The sequence below is a fragment of the Mustela erminea genome, chromosome 6 (assembly GCF_009829155.1).
Source record: "Mustela erminea isolate mMusErm1 chromosome 6, mMusErm1.Pri, whole genome shotgun sequence".
In the NCBI taxonomy this organism is placed as follows: Eukaryota; Metazoa; Chordata; class Mammalia; order Carnivora; family Mustelidae; genus Mustela; species Mustela erminea.
In genome coordinates, this window is record NC_045619.1 from 68,923,306 (window position 1) to 68,949,502 (window position 26,197).

Genomic DNA, 26,197 nt, shown 5'->3' on the forward strand with positions numbered 1-26,197 from the left:
AAACCATCAACAAAAATATGAAAAGGTAATGGAGGTACCACTGAGATAGCCTTAAAAATAATCAGGTATAGTGTAGAATTTCTTGAAACTGGATAAACATTGGCTTTAGATAGTTAAGAAAAACAATCTCTGAAGTGTAAAAAAGATTGAAATATTAGAACAGTTACAGTTTGTAAAGAACAGGCAAATCTGCGTAAAATTGACTTTTTAAAATCATTAATAGTATTAAATATAATTTATATTCTATGTCTTTGAGGGTTTACAGTTTTCAAAAAAGTGTGTATTAAATATCCCATTCATTAGCTATGTTCTATAACAGTGAGTTAGCCTTGTTAAGAGGTGTAACATTCTAATACATTTCTTATAGCCCATTTTCTTTGTAGTCTATTAATAGAGAAAAAGAAATTTGAGTGGGTGACAGTATTCTTGTAGAATAGTAAATCGGTGTCAGTATGTTAAGCTATAAAGTTTTCTTAGCTTTTAAGTAGAGAAACTGGGAATTTGGACCAGTTCTGACTCTATTGCCTACCTTTTATTCCCTGCTGTACTTTTGAAATTCACCTAAAATTGTGAAATAATATAATTTTACCCCAAATTTAGAGTTTATGCACATCTTATTGAAAAAAATCAACATGTAGAAGGACTTTTAACAGAATAAACCTGTAATAATGTCAGCGTTACCCACATAGAAATCCGAGTCTTCCCACTTGGTGCTCTTTTTTTTTAAGAAACATGTATGAAAATTATGTCAGTATTGTAATCCATGTTTTTATAAAAACATCTTTAATTCTATACATGTACATTTAATAACATAGTATATGTTTCTAAGATTACAATTTTAAAAATTAGGCACAGCATATTTTTAGCCTAGAATTTTTTCAATATTTCCTGTTTTATCATTGTGACCTACCTGCATATGGACCTATTATATTGTAGTTTTACCATATTTTTGGTATTTTATCTTTTAAGAGACATAATAGACGGAGAAGCAAGGAAAATTTGGTGTGGTTGGAAACTAGGAATTACATTAAATGTCTTCTTTCAGCTATATTTTAGAAGACGGAATTATGGACAAATTTTGAAAGGTATATTTTGTTACTAATATCTCTGCTATAACTTTTTCTTTCTCCCCAGAGAACAAATAAAAAGAGTTAAAGACTCTGAAGATGTACCTATGGTCCTAGTAGGAAATAAATGTGATTTGCCTTCTAGAACAGTAGACACAAAACAGGCTCAGGACTTAGCAAGAAGTTATGGAATTCCTTTTATTGAAACATCAGCAAAGACAAGACAGGTAAGTAAAATTTTAATAAATATGAATCTATTCCCTGTAAACTATATCAGATAATTTAATTTATAATTTGCTGACATATATTCTGTTAACATCATTCTGAGGGTTGGAAGGCAAGAACATTCATAAATGTACATACCTGATTTTGTAACTGTTACATCATTTAATGTAACTTAATTTTTCTTTCCAGAATGCTAATATAGAAAATAAGACAATGTTTATTTGGTAAATGTTCTCTTAAGGATATGAAAGGGCAGCGTTTTTTAATCCAGTGTCCATGCTATTACTTTTGGCTTTGGTTTCTTTCCACATTGAATATTTCTCTTCAGCCCAGCACATCTTACATTAAGCATTCAAGAAATGTAGGGATTTTTTTTTAAACTGTTATATTTATAAGGTCAAAGAACAGGGGAACAAATACTGATTTCCTATTTTAGAAGTGTTTTGAAAAGTATTATGTCATGTGTTTCTAGATTAAGTTTTATTGTATTTGAAGAACTCTATTTTGGTAGAATTTTTTTTAAAATTTTTTTATTCACATATATTATTTGTTTCAGGGGTATAGGTCCGTGATTCATCAGTCTTACACAATTCACAACTCTTCACCACAACACATATCCTCCCCAGTGTCTGTCACCCAGCCACCACATCCCCCTATGCCCTTTTGGTAGAGTTTTTTTAAAGAAAGTTATATTTATTTTTGGAGAAAGTTTTCATTAAAGCAAAAGGATATTTAGAAAGCAAATAGGAATTCTCAGTTATTCATTTACTGTGTTCTGACAAAAATTAATGCCATATTAACTCTGAATTTTGTTTAAAAAATTATCTTTATTTTTAAAAGCAACTTTTTTTTCTAGGTAAAACAATTTCAGTTGACATTATTTAACCTATTTGTATGAAATGAGAGTTTAACATATAGAAAAAATTCTAGAAGGAATACATAATGATATGATAGAATATAATTTTCATACACTAAGAAATTGATCAATTTATATTCCATACAAGATGAACATTTATTTTGGACTTTGCTAGTTACATGTACCTGTGAACCCAGAAAACCAATTTTGTGGAATTTAACTTCTGTAATGCTAGGAGGTAAGAAAATTGATGAACAACTCGCTACATGTTTAAACTTATAAAAACAGGTATTCTGTAACTTTCACTGAATTTATAAAGGGGTAAAAATTTTAAAGTAAACCATCATTCAGCTAATGCTTATGTCTGTTTCACCAGTGGAAGACCGTATGCACTCCTTCCTGATTATACAAATTTGACACACACTGAAGAAACAATGAATTCTATTTTAAGTCCTTTTGGAGGGATTAAAACTGAATTTCTGTAGTTTGATTATAGTACAAGTATCTCATTCCAAAACCTGACTTATAGGTTAAAGAAAGAAGTTGGTATACAGTACTTCACTTTACTTTAGAGGAATTAAGATTTCATTCAAATCCATTCCCAGGTCCAAGAGACTGGGGAAAGTTTGGGTTTTGTCTTCTTTTTGCTTGTCTTGTATAACCAGACTGCTTGATTTCCCTTACAGAAGAGATACTCAGAAAACATGATTACAATATTTATAACTTTAATATAAAATACAAGGAACATTATTGAAAACATTTGTCAACATACTGCCTACTACTAAATCATACCAGTAACATTTTATTAATTTGCATTATTTGTAACTTTTAAAAAAAAAAAAAAGGAAAGAAAACTGAGGTTTTGCCTAATGTGGTAAAGTGTTGCAAATGGAACAGGGCTTCTTATACTTAATATGCATATGAATGGACTAGGCCTCTTACTCAAATCCAGATTCTAGTCAGAGGGTTCAGGTTGGGACCTGATCCTCCATTTTTAACAGGCTCTCAGGTGATGTTGATTTTGATACATGGATCATACTTGGGGTAGAAAGACAAAAGAAGACAGTAAAAAGGAGTTGTCTGTTATTCTGACAATGTTGCCCTCTATTTAAGAGCCTGAAATAGCTGTGTCTTCTTTTTTGTATAGTTGCTATCTAAGAAGTACTAGTTTATTCAGTGTTTGACATTAATGCTTTAATATACCACAGCATTCATAATAATCAGAAGATTACCTGGATTCCTTTTAAAGTAGATTTTGTAGGTTTTATACAGTTTTGGGGGAGGGTTGGGAAAGTAAATGTAGTATGTATGATATGGAAGTGGATTAATTTAAAATTGCTTTGTAGACATTTATGTAAATCATCTAATTAAAATATAGAATAATGTAAAGGAATACTTGTAGTACTTTATTTCTTCTAATGCTCAGCTTTTCTTAAAAGCTCTTTTATTTATATCTTTATATAATTGATTTTGCTAAGCTATAACTTAGATATTTTAGTTTCTGATCTTTGATTTCTTTTTATTTTATGGACTTGTTGATTTGCCTTTCAAAAGTTTATTCATCTTCTTCTGTTGAAATTAATTTGATATTTGCATGCTTTTGGAAGACTTTAAAGAGCTGTTCCAAGTAATTGTGGAGATTGTGATAAATACAAATTTTCATAAATTTTACATTGCCAGTTTTTGTGAAAATTTGAAGCCCTATTTTCTGCAGAGTGTTTTGTTACTTATCTGCTATTATTTCTTTGTTTTTTGAGCAAAACTAAATATGCATACTCTTGTTGAATTTTATCAGCAGTTACTTGTTTCATACCCTAAGTTTTAGTCTTGAGCATGAACTTAAAACCAAAACACCAAAAAGAATTATTTATATTAAGGTTGGTAGGGAAAAAAACATTCATTTAGAAGGAACAGACAATAAGTGTTTTTTTTTTTAAATTAAGATTTTATTTATTTGATAGCACACAAGTAGGGGGAGCAGAAGGCAGAGAGAGAGGGAGAAGCAGTCTTTCCGTTGAGCAGGGAACTGTATGTGGGGCTCAGTCCCATCATGATCGGAGCCTAAAGCAGATGCTTAACTGACTGAGCCCAAACTTTGGGGAGCACAAGTGCTATCTGTTGGAGTTTTCTTTTTTTTTCTTATGACCCTTTAAAAATGGAAAAATCAGTCTTAGCTTTTGGCCAGTACAAAAAAATAGGCTGTGGCTACATTTGGCTTGTGGGCTGTAGTGTGCTGATCCCTGATTCTCTGGGGAACTGTACTGTTTGATTAGATGCTAGAAGTTAGGTCAGACTTTTGACTTAAATTTTACAGGCTAACAGTAGTAATTTTAAAATAAAAGTTACATATTCTATGAAAGGGAAATAGTAGTTTTACTCTAGTACTTTTTAAGATAGGTTTGCAGAATATATATTTTATGAAATTACTTTGTAATTTTAAAAAGGCCATTATATGGGCTAAAATATAGTGAATTACATATTTTTTTTACAATATTTTAGTCCACATCTGAAAAGCCAGAGTAATTTTATTTTCTGCTAGTATGCTTTATGTGGCCCCTATGTTCCAAGTATATAAAGACCTTACCTACTTCACATTTATCTGGGTAGTTTAGTAATTGCCAGATTTTTCTGGCCTCATTGGGCAGTGCATGCAGTGTTGACAAAGACTATTGAAACCAAAACATTGACACCATGGTAATCAGCTGTGTGTTTTCCAGTCTCCTAAAATCAGAATTGGTGAGGGTTCAGGAAAGTGGATGACAAAAGCAGAATTCTAAGCATATCTGCTACTCCTAATTCAGCTTTTTTATTTTCTGGAGGTCTCAGTTTGAGCATTATATGTGAAAATTAGTTTTACAAATTTAAAAATGTTGAGTGATTAATTTCCTGGTTTTTGTTAATTTCTAGCTACTTAAAATTAGGTGTTAGAAGACCTCTATTACATTGTTTTGAAGCAAACCAAATAAAAAACCTCCTTATGTGCCATATTTCTGTTGGTTAGTAGTTGAGTTTATGTACAGGAGATAAATGTTTTGAACTTTAGCTTTTTTATGAGTTAAAAATAAAACAGTAACTGAGCACCTGCTGTGTGCGGCAAGCATGACCTCCCAAGTTAGCGGTAGTGCTGCAGTTCAGTGTACCTGACATGAGCTGTGGTTTGGCAAGGTTTCTTGAGAAATTCACCAATACAGAATTCTTTTAAAGAATGCATCTAGTATCTCCCATTCCTGTCTCCCAAGAAAAGGCTAGTAGTCTTGTATCTGCCTATATTGAAGTTTTGGAAGTGTTACTTCCTTGAAAGTGTTTTCAAGAATATTTTTTGTAATAAGCTTCTCAGTAGGAACTCGTTTAGAGTGAAATTGTTTAGTGAAAGCATTATAGGCACCAGAACGTAGTATGGTGCTATTTGCTGACCATTTCTTTTCTGGTATGGAATGCCCTATTTCCTTAGTCTCATAAGTGTGTTTTCACATAATAGCTGAGCTGAAATTATTACCAGATCTCTTGATTTAAAAACAGTTTACACATATGAACTTGTACACTTTTGTTCCTACATATTTTCAGTTCTGAAAATTTAGTAAGTGATGTTTAAAAATGAATATATGTGGCAATAAGCCATATTCTCAAGAATAAATCATTGAGTGCCAGTTAAGAGCTCAGCAGCTGGCTAAGAGGGTATTGAAAATCTGTTTCAGCTATACCTTGTCTTCAAAAATTACCTACACATTTTAGAGTTTGAAACCAGTGTTCTTCGGTAGTGCCAGTGGCTTAAGGTGCAAACAAGGATAAATAATGTTCTCTTGATGTCGTATGACTTTTAAAGCATATTATCAAGAAATGAGAAGTAATTTAAGTCTGAGAAAATATAGTAAATAACTGACTCTTTAAAATCTAATATAATTTCCTCTTAGTAAAAATAAGAAATGACCAGAGTCACTCTGGAAGAACTATTTCTCAGTGTTAATTATCTTAGCTACTCAGGTCCTAATGCTGAATTCTTGGTGGTGGGTAGTAATCGCTTCTTTTTAATTATTGGCCTCCATTCTCTCTCTGCATTGCTGGAAACAAAAATCATATATTCTGTACTGGTGATGGGGATGCACACAACACTTAAAAAGTAGACCCATTCAAACTGATTTTAGAAACAAATTACAATCAAAATTTGCTTCTCCTAAATTGGTGGAGGACCAAAACCCTGTCCTCTGCCCCTAGCATGTTTTACTACTTCTCTTACTGACCTTGTAACTTTTTTAAAAATAGGAATAAGAGTTTACATTCTTTAAAAATATGAGCTTTTACCTGGTTTGTTTTATTTGTGTGGGTGTGTTTGTGTGTATACACACATATTAAGTGTGTGTGTATATATGTATTTTTTAATTTCTTGCATTGATTTTTTTAATTGAAAGAGAGTCATTTATGAAAATATCTTACTATCTTAAATGCCATCTCATACTTTACATCTTACATGTTATTTAATGAGTTAAATTATTTATCTTATGTAATGACAATTTCTAATATATAATTTTTAAGGGCTTAAAAATAAACCCTTTCCTCTTGAGAATGATAAATACAAAATACTAAAAATTTGTATACAGGCACAAGTGGGTATCTAACTTGAAGTACCAATGTATTTAATAATTTCAGAAGATGGTTAGAAATCTTTATTTTATAGTTGACTTAGCTAGCTGGCTAGCTAGTTGAGTAAATTGATTCCATTAAAAAAGAGATGTAGATTTTTTTGGGCTATTACTAATTTTTATTAGATAGCCAAATAGAAATATATCACTGGATGGTTATAAATAACTTGAGATGTACATTTTAACATGTAAACAACATACTTATATGCCTATTAACTGAAACCTAATTTTATGAATTTTAAAGTTTACTTCAAAGGTAAGCTACTGAACTCTACTGAAGCAGTACTTAATATATTCTTGAGATTTATAAAAATTAATATGTCCTAAAGAACTGATGTGCTTTTTTCCCCCTTAACTATTATTAAACACAATGAATATGTGATGAACTTCGACATGCAAAAATTGAACCTTAACAATTGGTTTACTTCAGTTAATATTTAAATAGCTAATTCTCTGTGCCTGATTAAATTTAAAACTACAAACCATATTTTTTATATATATTAGCTTTCCTAGGTACTGGGCCCATTTTGTCACATTTGGTTCATAAAAGGACTAATGTTACCAATCCCAGAGAGTTAAAATATGCGAATTCCCATATTAAGTAATACGTTTTAAAAATTAAAAACAGATTAGGCTTAAAATTAAATGTATAATAAAATATACCAGCCTTTCTAAATACTTACATTTTCTTTTAGAAGAATAAACACAATTATTAATCTTTGAAATTAATCAGTACATGTAGATTAATATTTGTGTGTATTTATCTTTAGATGTAAGCTTCAACTTTTGGTGGTATGTTTTCTTAGACAAACTAGGAGCACAGTTAACTGACTACTATGTCCCCTTTGGCTACTGCTTACTTTTCTGGAATGGAAAAGACATTAAAAACTTAATGTCCATATGGCCATATATGATTGTGTTTGTCGTCATAGCTTTCTTACTATGGCATTAAGCAAATGTCCCTTTTCTCCCTTTAGAGTATTTAAATTAGAATAGAAGGTATAAAGCCATTGTAATTGGATCCTGTTCTAAAAATTATTTTTAAGACTTCTTTCAAATAAGAAAACAAAATGCATTACTACTATTTTGTGTGTGTACTTTAAACAATTCATGGTGTTTTCATATTATGATAAATAGCCCTCATGTAGCATTTTTATTTAAATAATATATTATTTAAATAAATAATTCCTTCCAGTCTCAGCTCCACTTGTGGGCTCTAAAAATTGACTGGACTGTGTTTTAATTGAATATAGAGCTCAAGATTCCAGTCTCTTGACCCAACTTTATTTTGAGATATTGTGTGTGTGTGTGTGTGTGTGTGTGTGTGTGTGTGTGTGTGTGTGTTTTAACTTTAAACATCCCTTTTGTACCATTTTTCTCCTCATTCCCCAGGTAGGGGAGGGTGGGAGAGGTAGGGCTGCTTATTTTTACTAAATCAAATAATTTAAATCTAACTTCAGGTTAAGCTTTGATTAATTCCATGATTAACAAACTAAAATGTTTGCATTAATTGATCCATAGATGCTAATATATCTGCTTAGGTTTTTCATAATCTCCCCTAATTGCTAATTAAAACTTTTTAAAAATTCTAATTCCATTATAAGAAATGATTTTAAAGAACAAACCAGGATTCAAGCCCATATTTTAAAGCTTCATCCTCAGTTTTATTCAATCTGATGTCTGTTTTAAAAAGAAATTCTCACGTAAAGGTCACAATTTCAAACTTCTTACACAAGGCTGTCCCAATAAATTAACATTACCAATGAAACAGACTTTAAAGAAGTTGTGTTTTACAATGCAGAGAGTGGAGGATGCTTTTTATACATTGGTGAGAGAGATCCGACAATACAGATTGAAAAAAATCAACAAAGAAGAAAAGACTCCTGGCTGTGTGAAAATTAAAAAATGCATTGTAATGTAATCTGGTAAGTTCAGCATATTAATTTTGGCAGAAAGCAGATGTCTTTCCAAGGTAACAAAGTAGCAACCACTTTAGAACTACCTAGGTATGGGTTCTGTATTAAAAGATAAGAAATTGGTAGTTTGTTTCTATAATTAGTTCACTTATTTTTAATCTCATGTGTATAAATTATAATTGATGCAGTTTTGATAGCTGTAGACTACATTTGTCATCGGGTGTAGAAAAAAAAAAAAGGAAACTGCGTAGAGTAGTAAGGTTGAGCGGTCCAGAAGGTGGGGAAGGGCCCTCTCAAAATGTATTCTTTCTTTTGGACATTCTGCAAGCAAATACTTGTTCTGCCTGTGTTCTCTAACTCAGTGGCATCAGCATCACTTTTTTATCCAAGAAACCTGGAAGTCTTGGGATGACTCTGACTTCCCTCTTTTGCACTCCCATTGGGAGGCAACCACAAATTCCGTTGATGTTACATTTTGACTTTTATCACAATGTTAGTTCAGGTTTCTATCATCTCTTGCTGGGACTGTTATATCCTCTTATTTGGTTTACCTGTTGCTGCCTTTATTCACAGTGCAGCTGGAGAGATACAATTAAAAGAAATGTCGTTCCCTTTCTTTATGTCCAGTCACTAACTTTCTGTTACCTATGGAATAAAATCTCAAACTTCATAGTATGTTATAGATTTTTTTTTAACATCTTCCTACCCTTCTAGCCTTTGGGCTTATCTCTAAAAAGTCCTTGAAGTTTTCTTTTGTTGGTTGGTTTTTTGTTGTTGTTGTTTTTTGTTTGTTTGTTTTTTGTTTTTTTTGTTGTTGTTTTTTTGGTTTGGTTTGGTTTGGTTTGGTTCTTACATAAATAAACACCATGTTATTTCTTGCCTTCCCTTGAGTCTTGGCTGTTGCTCTTGGTTGGAATGCCAGTACCTTTATCCATAGTCTTAATAATTAGCTAACATTTTTTTCATGATTCTTTATTCTCCAAGAATCTTTCTTTATAGCCCTAGACTAGGCATAGTGCCCTTCCTGTGTATTCCCAATATACTGTTCTTAACTGTTATATGCTTGCCATGTTAAATTGAAATAATCTCTTTTATGTTTGATTCCTATACAGTAGAATCGTAGCCAGAATCATGTATTTTTCAATCTTTGCGTGACCATGGCCTAACATGTGCTACCTGGCACATGGTAGCTGCCCATTTGAATTTATTGAGTGGAATTCTCAAGTTTCCTTTTTAAGATTTATTTCTTTTAGAGAGTGTGCGCGTGCACTTTGGTGGGAGAGAGAGACTTTATGCTTAGCATGGAAGCCTGACATGGGGCTCCGTTTCATGACCCTGAGATCATGACCTGAGCTCAAATCAAGAGTTGGACTCTTAACTGACTCTTTTTTTTTTTTTTTTTAAGATTTTATTTATTTTTTTAACATAGAGAAAGAACACACAAGTAGGCGGAGTGGCAGGCAGAGGGAGAGAGAAGCAGGCTTTTTGCTGAGCAAGGAGTCCGATGCGGGACTCGATCCTAGCACTCTAGGATCATAACCTGAGCCAAAGGCAGCCACGTAACCGACTGAGCCACCCAGGTGTCCCTCTTATCTGACTCTTAACTCTTAACTGACTGAGCCACCCAGGTGCCCCAGTATTCCTTTACCAACCAACTCATATTAAATTTGGTCTTGCTCAAAAAAGATTTCACTCAGTAGTTTTTACTATGTGGATTTAAGGTCTAAAGTAATCAGTGTATCTCCCAAAAGCATAAAATATACTGAATAATAGGTTCAGTCCCAAAAGACAGATGCTATACTAATCAGCTAACCTCAGAAGAATAAATAAAGCATGACTGGCATTAATTTTTATTGAGATTTATGAACTCTTAATATTTTTTGAGTATCATTGTATAGAGCAATATCTTAATTTAGAAGTTCTGGTAAAATTTAATATTGCAATGCAATTTGAAAAGTTAAACATTTTTAATAGTAGCCATGAACAGATTTAGGTGATGGATTTTTTTAGTTTTCTCCTCCTATTTTCTTACTAGTAGGTGATTTTTAAAGTTTAGAATATTTAAGAATTTAGAATAAAGTAAGTTTTGCTCTTTAACTTTTTTTAAAAACAAAGGTAGAAGCACATAGTCTTCTAAGATTTTTTATTTGTGACTATGTAGTGCGAGTGTCAAATAATTGGTGGGTATGATGAATTGAATCCTTGTTTCTTCTGGGCATGGATAGCATTTAAATTAAAAAGTGCACTTGGTAATACTTAAAATTTTAAGTAAAAGTATTTTTTCAAAATTATCTTCACAGTAATAAATATATACAAATTAGTTTTTCTTAGTTCTAAAATGGCTGGGTTTCAGCAAAATTACTGGGATAATGTTTTTGTCTTTCATGTGTATATGAAAATGACTACTTCCCATATGGAAAAAAGGAATTCAGTGCCCTGTTTTTACTAATTATAACCTATCCCTAATCATTGAAATTGTTTAATTTTTTAAAAAAGATTTTATTATTTATTTGACAGAAATCACAAGTAGGCAGAGAGGCAGACAGAGGGAGAAGGGGAAGCAGGCTCCCCGCTGAGCAGAGAGTCCGATGCAGGGCTTGATCCCAGGACCCTGAGATCATGACCTGAACTGAAGGCAGAGGCTTAACCCACTGAGCCACCCCGGCACCCCTGAAATTGTTTTTTAATAAGTTACATAAAAAAGAGTTCAGCATTGAGAAAGAATGCAATATTAACCTAAAGTATTTGTCAAAATCTTAGTGAAAGAAGGTAATGTTAACAATTCTGTTTTCATTGTCTCCTAAACACTTTTATCTTGTTTTCACCTCAGAATGTGTCTTCTCTATATCCGTATCATGGTTTTCATTTTATCTGCTTCACTATTTTATTATCATTGACATTTTTCTTTATTATAAAAACAATTGAAGTGGAATAGACTACATAAGCTTGTGTGTGGGATCAAAGGAAATTTGTGAAGGGTGGGGGAGTTGGACTAGATCCTCTTTTAAGATTCCATTACCATTCTAAGGATTTTTGATTATAAATTAGTTGGGTTTGCTGAGCTATAAAATAAGTATTCTTTATTGTATCAGTGGAAATTTCTCCTTTTTATATATTAAAAGGGCTAGCATGAAGGTTTTTCTATATTAAGTCTTGATTATATTGCTGATAAACTACATTTTATCACTTTTCCTCTCCCCTTCCGGTAAAGGAAAGGCAGGTGTGTGTCAGTAATGAATGTCAGAAAGTGGAGAAGATCAGTGAGTGCAGGTTGGGTGGTGTTGTTTTTTTTTTGTTTTTGTTTTGTTTTTTAAAGATTTTATTTATTCATTTGACAGATATCACAAGTAGGCAGAAAGGCAGGCAGAGAGAGAGGAAGGGAAGCAGGCTCCCTGCTGAGCAGAGAGCCCAATACGGGGCTCAATCCCAGGACCCTGGGATCATGACCTGAGCCGAAGCCAGAGGCTTTAACCCACTGAGCCACCCAGGCGCCCCGAGGTTGGGTGTTTTATTGGGGACTTTTTTCACTAGACTTCACACAAAAATTCTGGGTTTTATCCTAGAACTATTTATTTACTTATTAAAAGCTTTTATTTTTTTCAAGAGCTCTTTTGGGGGTGAGGGGCAGTAGGAGGGAGAGATATCCTCAGGTAGACTCCCTGCTGAGAGGAGAGCTCAGTGTGGGACTCATTTCCGGGACCCCAAGAGATGATGGCCTGAGCTGAAATCAAGAGTTGGATGCTTAACCGACTGAGCCATCCAGGCACCCCTTAGTGAGAGAGAGAGCACATGGGTGTGCAGGGGTGTGCTGGGGAAGGGCAGAGGGAGAGAATCTCAAGCATACTCTGCTCTCAGCATGGAGCTGGTAATGGGGCTTGATCTTGCGAGCCAGAATCAAGAATTGATTGCTTAACCGACTGAGCCACCCAGCACCCCTACAACTGTTTATTTAAACCTAAGCAAGCATGTCATTCCTACTCTGTGTTTCTTTAGAAATATTGATAATGTTCTTATTTTTAGATCTATTGTGAAAATTAGTTAAATGTAACTTGAATGAAAATGCCCTGAATTAATTTTATTATATTGAAATATTAGTTGTAAATTATCTTAGTAGCACAGTAAAGGAGAAATCCTATATCATTGTTAAATTTTTAAATTATGTTCAACATAATGTAACCTAATGAATGTATTTATATGAATATTTAACAGAAGTGGTTGAAATGAGAAAAAAACCAATTTTCATTGTTCTTAAAGTGGTTCAATCTAGACAACCTTATTTACTGGGTATTTGTTCTTAGGACTCCCTCTAGTGTCTGTTTAAAAGCATCATTAGGTTAACAGGCTTAAGAATAATTACTATTCTGTAGAACAGATTTTAAGATACATAGAGGATCATACTTTTAAAATTTTTTCTTGTTTTCTCCTTTTTTTAAAAATTTTGTTTTTATATTTAATCTACTTTTTAATGGGGTCATGACAGGAATTGACTTTTATAATCTTGTATAATTTCAGCATTGCAGGGTTAAAATCTCCAGTTCTGTTACCACTTTCAGAGTGTCATTTTCCACCTGAAAATTATTAGGTCAAAAATTATTCTGACTTGAAATCAGCCAGTACTTATTTATATACCTTGCTTTGATCATGAATAGATGTACCAAAATAACCAAATGGAAATTTCTTTGAAGAAATAGCATTTGCCTTTATATGGCAAACTCCTGGATACATACATAATATATTAAACAGAAACTAAAACAATAAGTAAAAGAGAATGTACTCCAAATTGGTGACTGTACCATCATTTAAATGATTAAACTCATTTCTCTACAAAATTAAGGTATTATATTTTTCAAACTATGGTGTCTTATCTTAGAGCCACTTGAAGTTTCAGTATGTTAAGTATATGAGTTGAAACTAATGTCTTAATATATATTATTTGAAAACTGAAAGGATATTTGAATACTGTTTACTTCCTGGGGATTATTTACATCTAATGGATTTAAGTAAGAATTGAACCCAGAGCTCAAATATTGTTACTGAATATTTATGAAAGTAATATATACTTGCATGGCTTATATCTAATATCTAGAAACTCTGGGATAATTAAGTGTAAATGTATATTTACACATAGAAAAACACAAAAATACATTTGGATTTTGGTGACCAAGGGTGCCAGTATGGACAGATGAGCAGCAAAGTAAGTTCTGGGAAAAAGTTATTTGTTCAGCTTATGTAAGATTGTGTACATTGATTGTCCTTGCCTTTTGTGAGAAATAGTGTTCCTAGTTATGATATTGATGAAATAGTCAGGAAGAAGACATTATAAGAATCCTAAAAGTCTGATACATATTCAGTTGCCTAAGGAGAGTTGTAAAGTGTCCTTATTCTTTATCAGTATTAGAGTTTCCAGTAGTCATAGTCCTTTCTGTTATCTGTACACCTCAAGCCATCATATATACCCACATTTTAATACTTGTTATGTGTTTCAGGGTGTTGATGATGCCTTCTATACATTAGTTCGAGAAATTCGAAAACATAAAGAAAAGATGAGCAAAGACGGTAAAAAGAAGAAAAAGAAGTCAAAGACAAAGTGTATAATTATGTAAATACAATTTGTACTTTTTTCTTAAGGCATACTTAAGTAAAAGTGGTAATTTTTGTACATTACACTAAATTATTAGCATTTGTTTTAGCATTACCTAATTTTCTGCTCCATCCAAACTGTTAGCTTTTATCTTGAATGCTTATTTTAAAATGACAGTGGAAACTTTTTTTTCCTCTAAGTGCCAGTATTCCCTGAGTTTTGGTTTTTGAACTAGCAATGCCTGTGAAAAAGAAACTGAATACCTGAGATTTCTGTCTTGGGGTTTTTGGTGCATGCAGTTGATTACTTCCTATTTTTCTTACCAATTGTGAACTTTGGTGTGAAACAAATTAATGAAGCTTTTGAATCATCCCTATTCTGTGTTTTATCTAGTCATATACATGGATTAATTACTAATTATAACTTCAGTTGAGATTTCATGATGGGTTTTACTGAAACATTGAGGGAACATGAATTTATGGACTTCTTATAGATTCATCTTACAGGTATAATGTCCTATAGTTTCAGTCACCCTTAATGAATGTAAAGTTACACTGTTCACAAAGGTTTTCTCCATCTTTTCACTGCTATTTGTCATAGTCACACTCCCAAAAATACTATATTTTTTCTATAAAAAGGGAAAAAATGGAAAAAAAATACAAGGCAATGGAAAATATTAAAAGGCATTTACTTTCCATATTAGATAAATTCCTCTAATACTCTAAATAGCTTTTCCTATTAAGGCAGACCCAGTATGTCATGAGGATTATAGCAACCATTTGGGGGCTATATTTACATGCTACTAAATTTTTGTATTAATTGAAAAATTTTTAACGTGTATAAAAATTCCCATAGGAATTAAATAGAGTCTCCCTGTGTCAGATTGCTCTTTCTTAGCATAACTTTAAATCTTTTCTTGATCTTCGGTCTTAGAAAATAGTTTTAATTCTGGTAGTGACATTAAAGATTATTTGGGCCAATTAGCTTTGGTAGATGTTAAAGAGACCAAGGTTGCAAGGCCAGGCCTTGTGTGAACCTTTGAGCTTAAGATTTCATGGTATGGACTGCATCCCTGTGGTCCCCAGTGTTGCCATGTGTTGGGTAGTGAAAAGTGAGAGCGAGGAGAGTTTGGATAAGATGCATCCTCACTATGTGGTAGTCCTGCAGACATATCAGGAACATCATTTTTGTTTAAAAAAAAAAAAACCACAATAGAATTTTTTTAAAAGCATTATTTCAAATAAGATTTTGGGGTAGGGGGTGGCAAGACTTTAATTTTTTTAAACAGTGATGTGAAAAAGTTTCCAAAGCTTTAGTATTGGTTAGTTCTCAACACTGGCTTAAGTAATATTTCATACACACTTTACAAGTATGGTCCATATTTAAGAATAACTAATGCTTAAATAATAAATTAATAACAGTGATTCTTTCAGTGCATTTAAAATGTATTTTTAAATATCTGAAGTGAGATGGTGTGTTGAGGTGAAAATATCACTGGACTAGGAAGAAGGTGACTTAGATTCTAGTTACGTGTCTTTTACAGCTTCAGTTTTGGGCAAATCACTTGCTATCCATTTCTTCATGTTAAAATAAGTCATCTCAAAGGCTATAGCTAGCATTACAACTATGTGATTTACATTCAGTTTACATAAGGATATATCTATTTGTCAGTGTCAGCACAATCTGTAACTTTTTACCTGTGTTTTACCTGTGTTCTAGCGCCAGTCTTAGACAAAGTTGTGCAAGAGGTGAAGTTTATTTTTGAGTTTCTGTTCTCCAGTAGCAGTACTCCTCTCCCATATTAGTGTCATCTTGCCTGCCTACCCTTCTATATGCCCCGTGACTTGATGCTTTTTCTTTTAATACTTCTAATTCCCCTAACCTCAAGATTTATTGCTGCTTTAGATATCTCCATGAAGGCTTCCCATCAAGTCACATTAGTCAGGCTCAACATAATCTGACAGTTACTGAGGTAGGGTTTGACCTAATAGCTAATTTTCAGGTGGTAGCTATAGCAATTTAATTTTGATCCTTTGAACATCATCTCTTTGCTACCTGGTCCACTAATGACTAAATAGGAAAAGTAGGAATTTTCATACCTGCTATGAAAAGACAGATCTTATCCAGTAGAATTTAATAAATTCATAAATACTGAAGGATTTCCTTAGATAATCTAAAACTAGGACTAGCCCTGGAAACAGTGATACATTCCATTATTTTCGTAAGTAAAATCTTACAGTGAAAAATACTTTAAAACTTAATATAAAGCTTACTTTTTACTGGAATTCATATGTCCACCCAATATTTGAGTGCCTATTGGATGCCAGGTACTACACAAGGCACTGGGGATATTACGGTATTTGCAGTGAGGGACATAATCCCTATCCTTAAGTAGTGCTGGTATTTTAGAGAGCGGTCTGTAATATCTTAGTGAGGCATTTGGCACATGACCCAGAGATAATATAATGCATATATTAGTTTTGCAAAGAAGTGATATGGTCTCTAAGGTTTCTTCCAGTTCTAAAATAATTGTTTTGCTCTGATTCCAATAAAGCTGTTTAATCAAGCTACTTTATATAAATCACTTTCCTTCATTATTTTAAAGGAGTAAACTTAACTATAATGTTTTTTATTTGGGATAATTATGTGATTTTCTTGGGACAGTTGCAGTACACTTTAAATCATATGTCAGATGATAACATTAAAATTCCCAAGTGTGTAATATTCTAGTTGGTCTCTTTGTATCATAATTAAAATAGACTTAAATATTGAATTCAAAAATAGTTTTATTTATCTGGGTATGAATAAACAGATGCCTGAACTAATTCACAGAAAAGGAAATAACTGTGTAAAAATCAGTCCAATTTCTGAAATGCTATGCTAAACTACATCTTTATGGAACATTATCTAGATAGGGTGTTAAGACTTTATATAGTACTTGCTCTTGTTTCTATACAAGAGAAAGAAATGGCCATACTTCAGGAATTGCAGTGCATAACTGAGGGATTTTTAGGACTCTTCAATTTTTTGATGTAGCTGGGCAGCTTTTTTAGGCAGTGGTAATTATCCTTTATTATGTGAATTTTGAATGGCTTGACAAAAGGTTTGTTTTTGTAGAGATTTTAAAAGGGGAGCGATAATCCTAGAAAGAAATATTATGTAATTATTACGGCCTTAAAGATAAGAACCCTTGGAGTTGAAAAAATTGCTAAAATTACATAGTTTTAGACATTAATTGTTTGTGGAAGAATGTAGCAGAAGTATGTAGTATAATTTGAGTGAATATTCCCAATTAGGAATTCTAGGTTCTATTTTAACTGAGTCACACTGCATAGGAATTTAGAACCTAACTTATAGGTTATCAAAATCTTTGCCACCATTGCACAATTTTGTCCTAATATATATAGAAACTTCGTGAGGCATGTTCAGTTGCAGTTTGCACAAGTTCATCTCATTTGTGTTCAGTGACTTTTTTCTTCTAATCATATTTTTCCAAACAATACACATTGTTTTTTGGTAGGCAATAAAAACTGTCATTTCCATTGTTAAAAAGTAATTTCTTGATAACTGTATTAATGGTTTTTAAAAAAGCCATCAGTTACTTTAAAACTGAATTTATATTTAATAACTTCTGTGTTAGTATTGGGTAGCATGAAATCTGCATTGAAAAATTGAACAGCATACAACTGGTAGCTGTAAATTCCTTCATAAAATGAAAATTATTTCTTCCTAAAGATATATTTACATCAGTTCTTGAAGAATAGTCATTAACAAGATTAATAATTCTTTTAGTTTAATAGTTTTAAGTGCCTGTTTGGGATGATGATAGGCAATTTAGATGAATTTAGGAACAAAGTTCCTACTTGCAGAAATGTCCATTACAAAGGGTCCCCCTCCCCATAGTGCTAAATGGGTTATGTAATGTTTTATCCAAAAGTTTCCAATTCCACTGTCTTGTGTTTTCATGTTGAAAATACTTTTGCATTTTTCCTTTGAGTGCCAATTTCTTACTAGTACTATTTCTTAATGTAACATGTTTACCTGGAATGTATTTTAACTATTTTTGTATAGTGTAAACTGAAACATGCACATTTTGTACATTGTGCTTTTTTTTGTGGGACATATGCAGTGTGATCCAGTTGTTTTCCATCATTTGGTTGCGCTGACCTAGGAATGTTGGTCATATCAAACATTAAATTTAAAAATGACCACTCTTTTAATTAAAATTAACTTTTAAATGTTTATAGGAGTATGTGCTGTGAAGTGATCTGAAATTTGTAATATTTTTGTCATGAACTGTACTGCTCCTAATTATTGTAATGTAATAAAAATAGTTATGGTGACTATGATCGTGTGTACTTCTTGACAGAAATTTGAAACATTTGCCTCAAAGTTGATATGGAATCATTTATAAGCCACACTATATTAGTGAATCTTTTGCAGCTTATGTGTTAGATATATTCTTTATTATTTGTGAAAGGTGCTGTGAACATTATTTTATAGGTTTAAGTGTTTGCTTAAAACCATTTTAGATTTAGGGTCCATTACTGTGTTAACTTATTTAGAAGTAGATGTAAAACAGATCTGCCTTTATGATGAAAGAACAGATTAACATTATTTATTACTTCTTATCAGTAAGGGTAATTGATACACAGGAGGTGATTTGTTTCAAGACTGAAAGGGAGCCAGCAGCAAAATTAGTAACGGAAGTTTTTTGTTTTTGTTTTTGTTTTTTAACGATTATTTATTTATTTGAGAGAGAGAGAGAGAGAGAGAGAGGGATCACAAGTAGGCAGAGAGAGGGGGGAGAGCCTGACACGGGGCTCAATCCCAGGACCCAGAGATCACGACCTGTGCCGAAGGCAGAGGTTTAACCCACTGACCCACCCAGGCACCCCAATAACGGAAGTTATTAAATAGGTATGTATATAATGCCAGTTACTGGCAGCCTACTTCAAGATCAGAAATAATCTTACTCCATACATATTATTTCTATAACTGCACTTAAATCATTACCATGTGCTATTTGTTTTGCAGTGAACCTTGAATGTGTGCTGTTAATGTACCAAATATGTTCAAAAATAAGGTGGTACTCCTTCAATAGTTACAGGAAATTAGTGGGCAAGAAATTATTTAGCTTAGTTAAATGGATTAAATGTCATTCTTTTGTCAGTAAAATGGAGAAAGAGGCCTAAGAGTAATAGGTAAAAAAATTTAGTAAGTTGAAATTAAGTACATTCAAAATTGGGTACTCGTTAATTTTTAATTGGTAGTTGGCTATATTGCTGATTTTGTATAAAAATTAACAAAGGGTTGTTGATAAAGCTTTGTGAACCAGAGTTGCTTATTTTAGTTCATTAAGGCAGCTCAGGTATTTTTTACATAATGTGTACATCTTGCCATTTTAAGTTGCAAATACTGTTATCTGGTGTACATAAAGAGCTGGCACTGAATTCCAGTCAAATTATAGTACTATAGATCAGTTAGTTTTGTTGGTATCTGAATAATAGCGTTGTTTCATCGCTCTGTATTTCCTAAGGAAGTATAAGGCTTCTAGCTCTTTCATTACAAATTCACCCCGTCCAATAAGTTCTTTGATCTTCTCTGGGTCCTTCACATCTTTGTTTTTTAGGAAAACATTCTTCAGACGCCTTTTAAAATAGTCTGCTCCTTTTGGATAGTCTCGTCCGAGATACAGCAGCTTAAAAAAGAAAGGTTAATATATTTCTAAATGATCTGTATCTCAGTAACATATGTATAAAACTGGCAACATAATTACTTACATTTTTATAAAGATTCAGTACTTCTCCTCTCAAAGAATTGGCCATTTTCATTTATTATGGAAAGTAGCCACTTTTATACATAACATACCTAAAGAAAAAGAAAAACCTTTGTAAATAACTGCACTGTAGCCCCCAAAAAGAATCAAAGATTTTACACATTGGGAAAAAATGGTAACTCTTTTTTTCATTCAATAAATACTTATTGAGCACTTAGGTTCCAAGTACTGGGACATAGCTATGAAATGTCAGGTAAAATACCTGCTCTCACAGAACTGACATCTCCTATGGGAGACATAATAAGCAAACAAGAGAATTATGAATTGTGTAAGTCCTATGAAGGAAAAGGCATAATGAGAGAAAATGAATTGTCAAAGATAGTTATGTAGGTGTACCTTCTTATACAGAGTGGAGTGAATTAGATTTGAATCCCAGTTGCATAATGTTACACAGGTTACTTAACCTTTATGAGCTTCAGTTTCCTTACTGTTGAAAGGAAGACTGTCCATGTTGCTCTCAAGGCAAGACCAGACTCATTTGGAGGAAACTGTAAAGAGGCCTAGTCATATCTAGACTGGTGCTACCTTAAGAAAGGCTGAAGAGTAGAAGCTGAGTGTGGGAGTCAAGTCAGTTCACAGCTAAAGGTAGATGGGCAATAGGAGTGGTAAAGAGACCAGTGAACAACCCCTAAGCGAGTCCATGTGTGACAAGCAGGCAACGTCCAGTGGAGTAAATTATGCTTTATGTGTGATTTGTTAGTGCTACTAGGGAAAGGTGGCTCCTTAAAGGCACCATGACAGTCTAAACATAAAAAATAATTCCCATTACCTGTTCCGGTTGTGGGGATTAAATCATAAAATTCCTAATACCGTAAGGATTTAGTTCATGATAGGCCCAGAGTAAATGTCTCTGTCTTGTATAAACTTCCTTAAAATTCTGTTATTCCTATTTTCCCAATGACCTAAGAAAACTTAGACTTTGTCCTTTATTGACAATTATTTCTGAAATTGTTTTGAATTTATTGAAATGTTTTGAAATTATTTTGAAATAATCTCAATCTTGCAGAAAAGTTGCAACATATTTCCTGAACAAGAATTTAAGGAATATACTTAAGAATTTGAGAATTGAGAATAAGTTGCTAACGTGATAAACAATCAGTGTGAGCACTTTGCAGTGCCATATAATATAATCCAAGAAACCTATATAATATTACATTTTCTAGTAGCCCATATTAAAAAATAAAAAAAAGTAATATATTTTGTTCATATCCAAAATATTATTTCAATGTGTCATGTTAGCTACATTTCAAGTGCTTATAAGTATCAGTGGCTTAGGTGCCACCATACTGGAGAGCACAGCTTCAGAGTATAGTTTCTGTGAACAATGACATTTTCCTACAAAACAGTACAACCATCAGAATCAGGAAGCTAACACTACTACATTACTACATGAAATCCACAACCCCTTCATGTTTTGGCAATCATCCCAAAGATGCCCTTTATAGCAGAAAGTTCAATCCAAGATTACACGTTGCATTTAGTTTTCATGTCTCTTTAGCCTTCAGTCTAAAACAATTCCTCAGGTTTCCTTGTCTTTCATGAACTCCATACTTGCGAAGATCACAGGCCATTTATTTTGTAGAATTGCTGGAGACTACCACAGATGTTTAAAGTGCTCAGAAATAACAGAGTAGCCTGGGAAGGGAAGCAAGGGACTGGAGAACAGGAAGGGATCAAAAGGCAGGAGGAAATCCTTGGGGATAATGGAGATGTTTATTATTGTGATTGTGATGATAGTTTTATAACTGTAAACACATCTCAAATTTATCAGATCGATTTATACTTTAACCTACTGTATGTCAATGATACCTCAGTAAAACTTTTTTATAAAAACTGGTGTAAATGTGCTGGCAAAATGTTAAGAGGAGGGCTGGTAGACAGTGAGGTACACATGGAAATAGAGATCTAAACCACAAGGCTGCTAGTTAGTGGTCAGGGTAGGTGGTTCAACCAGCCACCAGTCAAGCTGCATAAAACCGGTATGCCTCTCTGGGGTGGGAACCCTGGTTGTAAACGCTTATTTTAAATTTTTTAAAAATATACTTGAAAGACTCCTGCTTCCAGGATGGTAACTAAATGAAGTCCTTTTCATTTCTTGCTGAAGTTAATCATTAAGTCTGATTCTCTGACTTCTCTTTCTTAAGGGGGGAAAAAATCACATGTGAACAAATATTATTTCCATTCTATTCCTAATTCCCCACTTTACTAGTAGTTTTAAAGCTAATTCACATAGCAAACATACAGTGTAGCAGCACAATTCTTTCTTTTTTGAGCTTTCTTGCAATTTTCTGTTATTCTCCAAATTGCTTTTTCTGCTTTTGTCTGGATTGCTTCTGAGCTTTCTTCCCAAATCTTTTTTTTTTTCCATTTTTACAAGTGGAACCGTTAAAAAAAAAAAAAGAAGCAGCTTTTTAGAAGATTTGTATACATGGTTGCAACTTAATAGACTCTAAGCTTCAGTTAGGATGATCAGAGTGTACCCTTTGTTGGGGAACGTCTGCAGTCAGTCATTCCTCCTGGGCTGATCAGACTCGCCAGAGAAGAAACTTCCAGTCTGCTGAGAATTTGCCTATTCAATCTTAAGAAATGGAAGAAAAATGGGGGCCTTACATTCAGCATTACGTACACCAAATTTAATTTCTGTTTTCAGTATGGTTCTCATATACTTAGTATACCTGAGGACACCCCAATGCAGAGAATAGTATTATTTGGTCAGAAATATATCTCCATGCTTCTCTGGAGTGAGAGGTACAGTTCCTCTGGAGGTGTTTTTCAAATAGCTTTTACTTAATCTCTTTGATTTACTTCATTCTTCATTTCCAATTCCATTGACCCTGTTCCAGTGCCTTTTGAGAATTATGCAGTATAAACCGGGCTTCTGGTGTGTTGAGTCACACTCATTCATCTGGTCTGCAGCTTCTAAAATTTTACTGTTGTCATTTCTCTTCTCACATTTTTTTTTTTAAATATTTTATTTATTTATTTGACAGAGAGAGATCACAGGTAGGTAGAGAGGCTGGCAGAGAGAGAGAGAGGGAAGCAGGCTCCTCGCGGAGCAGAGAGCCCGATGTGGGACTCGATCCCAGGACCCTGAGATCACGACCTGAGCCGAAGGCAGCAGCTTAACCCACTGAGCCACCCAGGCGCCCCCTTCTCTTCTCACATTTTAAAATTTATTTTTATATCCCTTCACTGACGATCAGTGGAGTTTTGAAAGAGAATGAAATTAGTAGGGTACATTTAATTTATTTTCTATTAACCTAATTTCCATTTTAAAACTTTGTTGTTCTTGTTTGCTGAGAGCCAGTTTCCAGCATGGTTTAATCTTATTGAAGAATGGCTCTTAAGAATCACATGCTTTAAAAAATGATTCTAAATCTACGCAGACATACATTCAAATTGCAAATTATAGCCTGTTTAATCTTATGGCAAAGAACACAGTTTTAACTCAAAATTTATAATATGTAAAAGCTTAAATTGTCCTTTTAAGCTATTGCTTGTTTTTATAAACCGTACATAATAAAGGATTTACCCAGCAAAAAATGTAGCTGGTTTGACTAGGGTAAAATTGTCCTGATCTTTGATATGTTAATGTATAGAAATTAAGGCAGTTTGGTTTATGTTGACCTTCAGGCATTTAAGTTCTTTTTTTTTTTTTTAAAGACTATTTATTTATTTGACAGATAGGGAACACAAGCAGAGGGAGTGGGAGAGGGAGAAGCAGGCTTCCCAATAAACAGGGAGCCCAATGCAGGGCTCCATCCCAGAACCCTGGGATCATGACCTGAGCAGAAGGTCGATGCTTAATGACTGGCCACCCGGACACCCCCACGCATTTAAGTTTATTAGCCCTTGGGAGAAAAAGGTCTCCTTGGGCTCACCTGCTGAAGTTAAAAGTGCAGCAGGGAAGGCCACATGGGTGGCTCAGTGGGTTAAGCCTCTGCCTTTGGCTCAGGTCATGATCTCAGGGTCCTGGGACAGAGCCTCACATCAGGCTCTGCTCAGCGGGGAGCCTGCTCCCCCTGCCCCCGCCCCCCGCCTCTCTGCCTACTTGTGATCTCTGTCAAATAAATAAAATCTAAAAAAAAAAAAAAAAAAAGTGTAGCAGGGATCTGGGGCTTCTCCTTAACTGTACATGAAGTCATGGAGGTTACTGCTCTTTGTACAGAGCCAAGCTATTAGGGACTGAGAGGAGCCCTCTATCATTCTGAAAATGTGTGTGGTGGGCAAGGGGAAGGAGGTAAAATCCCCACTGACAGCTTTTTCCCCAAAGACTATGGGCTGAGGAGTTTAGACTTAAAGAACTCCAGTCCTGGGTTAACTAAGACTTGTCATTTTACTGGTGACCAAAGCTGCTGTTACTCAAGTCTTCCTCATGAAGTTCAGATGGCAATAAAAGCTGAAGGAAAATGGGCAAAGAAAGGCGGTGTAATGTTCCTATTTATTGGCTTCTGGTAGATTTTGACTTCAAACAGCTGATACACATTTCCCCAAACCAGTTAAGCCCCAAAATCTTCACATTAAAAAACTCTTTTAACATCAGCTCCAAAGGATATGTCATCAGAGAGGTAGGTGGCAAAAGACTTTTGCCTCCTGACTGGCATTTGGCTTGATGGAGGCATACCTAGGCGCCAGATTATAGAAGGGAGTTGAAAGGCGCTGGCTCTATGTTCAGAATGCTTGGATACTATGCCTGTCGGAAGGCGAAGAGAGAACAGGAAATCACCCTTACGCCTAGGCAGCTTGCAGGAGAAGTACTAGAGGAGAGCCAAACTCACTGTGTATTTTTACAGCACAGTCTAGTGTGTTCTCACACATCCCTAGCACTTCTCCTTCCTCAGAGGGAGGTGTCATAGAGCGAGAACTTCAAGGTCTTCTCCCCTAGAGGCCTACCGTTTTAAGGTAATGTGGGATTCCCATTAACACCACTGCATGCCCATCAATCCTGAGCTGACTGAGCTTTTACACCATAAACATTATTAGTGTGAAACACTAAATCAAAAAACTTCCATACCAGATGGGTTCAGAACTCTGTATGAAGTCGACATTAAGATTTTTTTTTTTCCTTGCTACCCAGGATTTGGGGATGCAATGTAATAACTGACAATCTGGATTTCTATCACAAGACTAGCTCCGTAATCCTTACCCACTACTATTTAATACATTTAGTCAGTACAGCTGGGAGAGAACCTTGTAAAATTAGAATTCAGAGATAAGAAATGGTGCCAATGATTTTAAAGTATTCGATGTTTTGTCAAGCTAAAACAGGAACATTAAATCACAGAATTGAGAAGGTGGAAGGAGCTTAATTTCTTAATGGCTTAATTTCTTCTAGTTTTTCTGCTGGTCTTAATTGCCAGCGTTTCTTCACGTGGGGAGGAGACAAATTCTGAAGGTTGCGCTATCCGGCTAGCAGTTAGCCTGTGACCTTGGTCTTAAAGAGTCTTACTGGGCCCCAGCGACCTTCAGCTGCAGGAAATCCTTTCTCCAGGAATCGTTGCAAGTCATTTCCAGTCCTTGTTTCGAGCTGCTCTTGGGGAAAACGGCACACACATAACTTGCACAGAAAGTAAACCGAACCATGTGCAGAGAGAAGAATCCAGAGGTCCTTAATTTCAAAATAACTAACCCTCTTGGCACCACCGCTTTCTCTAAATTGCCCATTGAGGCCCGTCCCCAGGCGGGCCTACGCTGTGGTGGCCCAGGCAGCCCACCCTGGTGCCAGTCACGTCACCCAGCCCCGTAACCCGCGTCTCCCTTCCCTCTGGAAACCCCTCACACGAAGATTCGCCCCAACACGCTCCCAGGGAGGAAGACAGACTGTCAACGTCAGAAGACGTTCCGAAACCCTACGCCACACCCGGTGGTCCCTGCCCAGACCGTACTTCATCACCTCCAGACCCCCGGATCTGGAAGACAGAATAAAACGTCCCAGCGCCTGCACTCACGCACTTTTCGGCATTCCACAGCCGTAAAGCCCTCCGACCGCTTCGACTCCCGGGTCTGTCAACAGCGAGGCGGGGCGGGCGTTGGTGCTAGGCAGCCAGTCAGAGGAGGGGGCGGGGCGCCTCACGGA

The 26,197-nt window shown here is 34.5% G+C and overlaps 2 protein-coding genes across 9 annotated transcripts in view; one reads left to right on the top strand and one right to left on the bottom strand.

Moving 5' to 3' along the window:
- KRAS (KRAS proto-oncogene, GTPase) overlaps positions 1-18,628 on the top strand; it is a 39,722-nt gene extending 21,094 nt beyond the window's left edge. For 2 of the 4 annotated variants that reach the window (XM_032347639.1, XM_032347638.1), the window contains exons 4-6: positions 1,135-1,294; positions 8,587-8,710; positions 14,188-14,273. In XM_032347639.1, the coding sequence (XP_032203530.1) occupies positions 1,135-1,294; positions 8,587-8,706 (280 nt within the window). In that variant the 3' untranslated portion in view covers positions 8,707-8,710; positions 14,188-14,273. Of the gene's footprint in view, positions 1-1,134; positions 1,295-8,586; positions 8,711-11,678; positions 11,680-14,187 lie in introns of all 4 variants that reach the window. The other 2 variants (XM_032347641.1, XM_032347640.1) reach the window with 2 other exon arrangements.
- Positions 18,629-19,531: 903 nt separating this feature from the next.
- Positions 19,532-26,197, bottom strand: ETFRF1 (electron transfer flavoprotein regulatory factor 1). 5 transcript variants are annotated; one of them, XM_032347664.1, is made up of 3 exons: positions 26,074-26,197; positions 20,066-20,153; positions 19,532-19,983 (listed from the first exon to the last, which is right to left on the bottom strand). In XM_032347664.1, the coding sequence occupies exons 2-3, from the start codon at positions 20,114-20,116 to the stop codon at positions 19,762-19,764; spliced, it is 273 nt and encodes a 90-aa protein (XP_032203555.1). In that variant the 5' UTR covers positions 20,117-20,153; positions 26,074-26,197; the 3' UTR covers positions 19,532-19,761. The 5 variants fall into 5 exon arrangements, with proteins under 5 accessions (XP_032203555.1, XP_032203557.1, XP_032203558.1 ...); XM_032347666.1 differs by having other exon boundaries at positions 26,070-26,164; XM_032347667.1 differs by having other exon boundaries at positions 26,015-26,098.

What these genes read in the sequence shown, in the direction of transcription:
- ETFRF1 (XM_032347664.1), bottom strand. Translation starts at nt 20,116, where the DNA reads ATGAAAATGGCCAATTCTTTGAGAGGAGAAGTACTGAATCTTTATAAA. An exon ending in TACTGAATCTTTATAAAAAT is followed by an intron (nt 19,984 to 20,065) that starts GTAAGTAATTAT and finishes TTCTTTTTTAAG; the next exon opens with CTGCTGTATCTCGGACGAGA.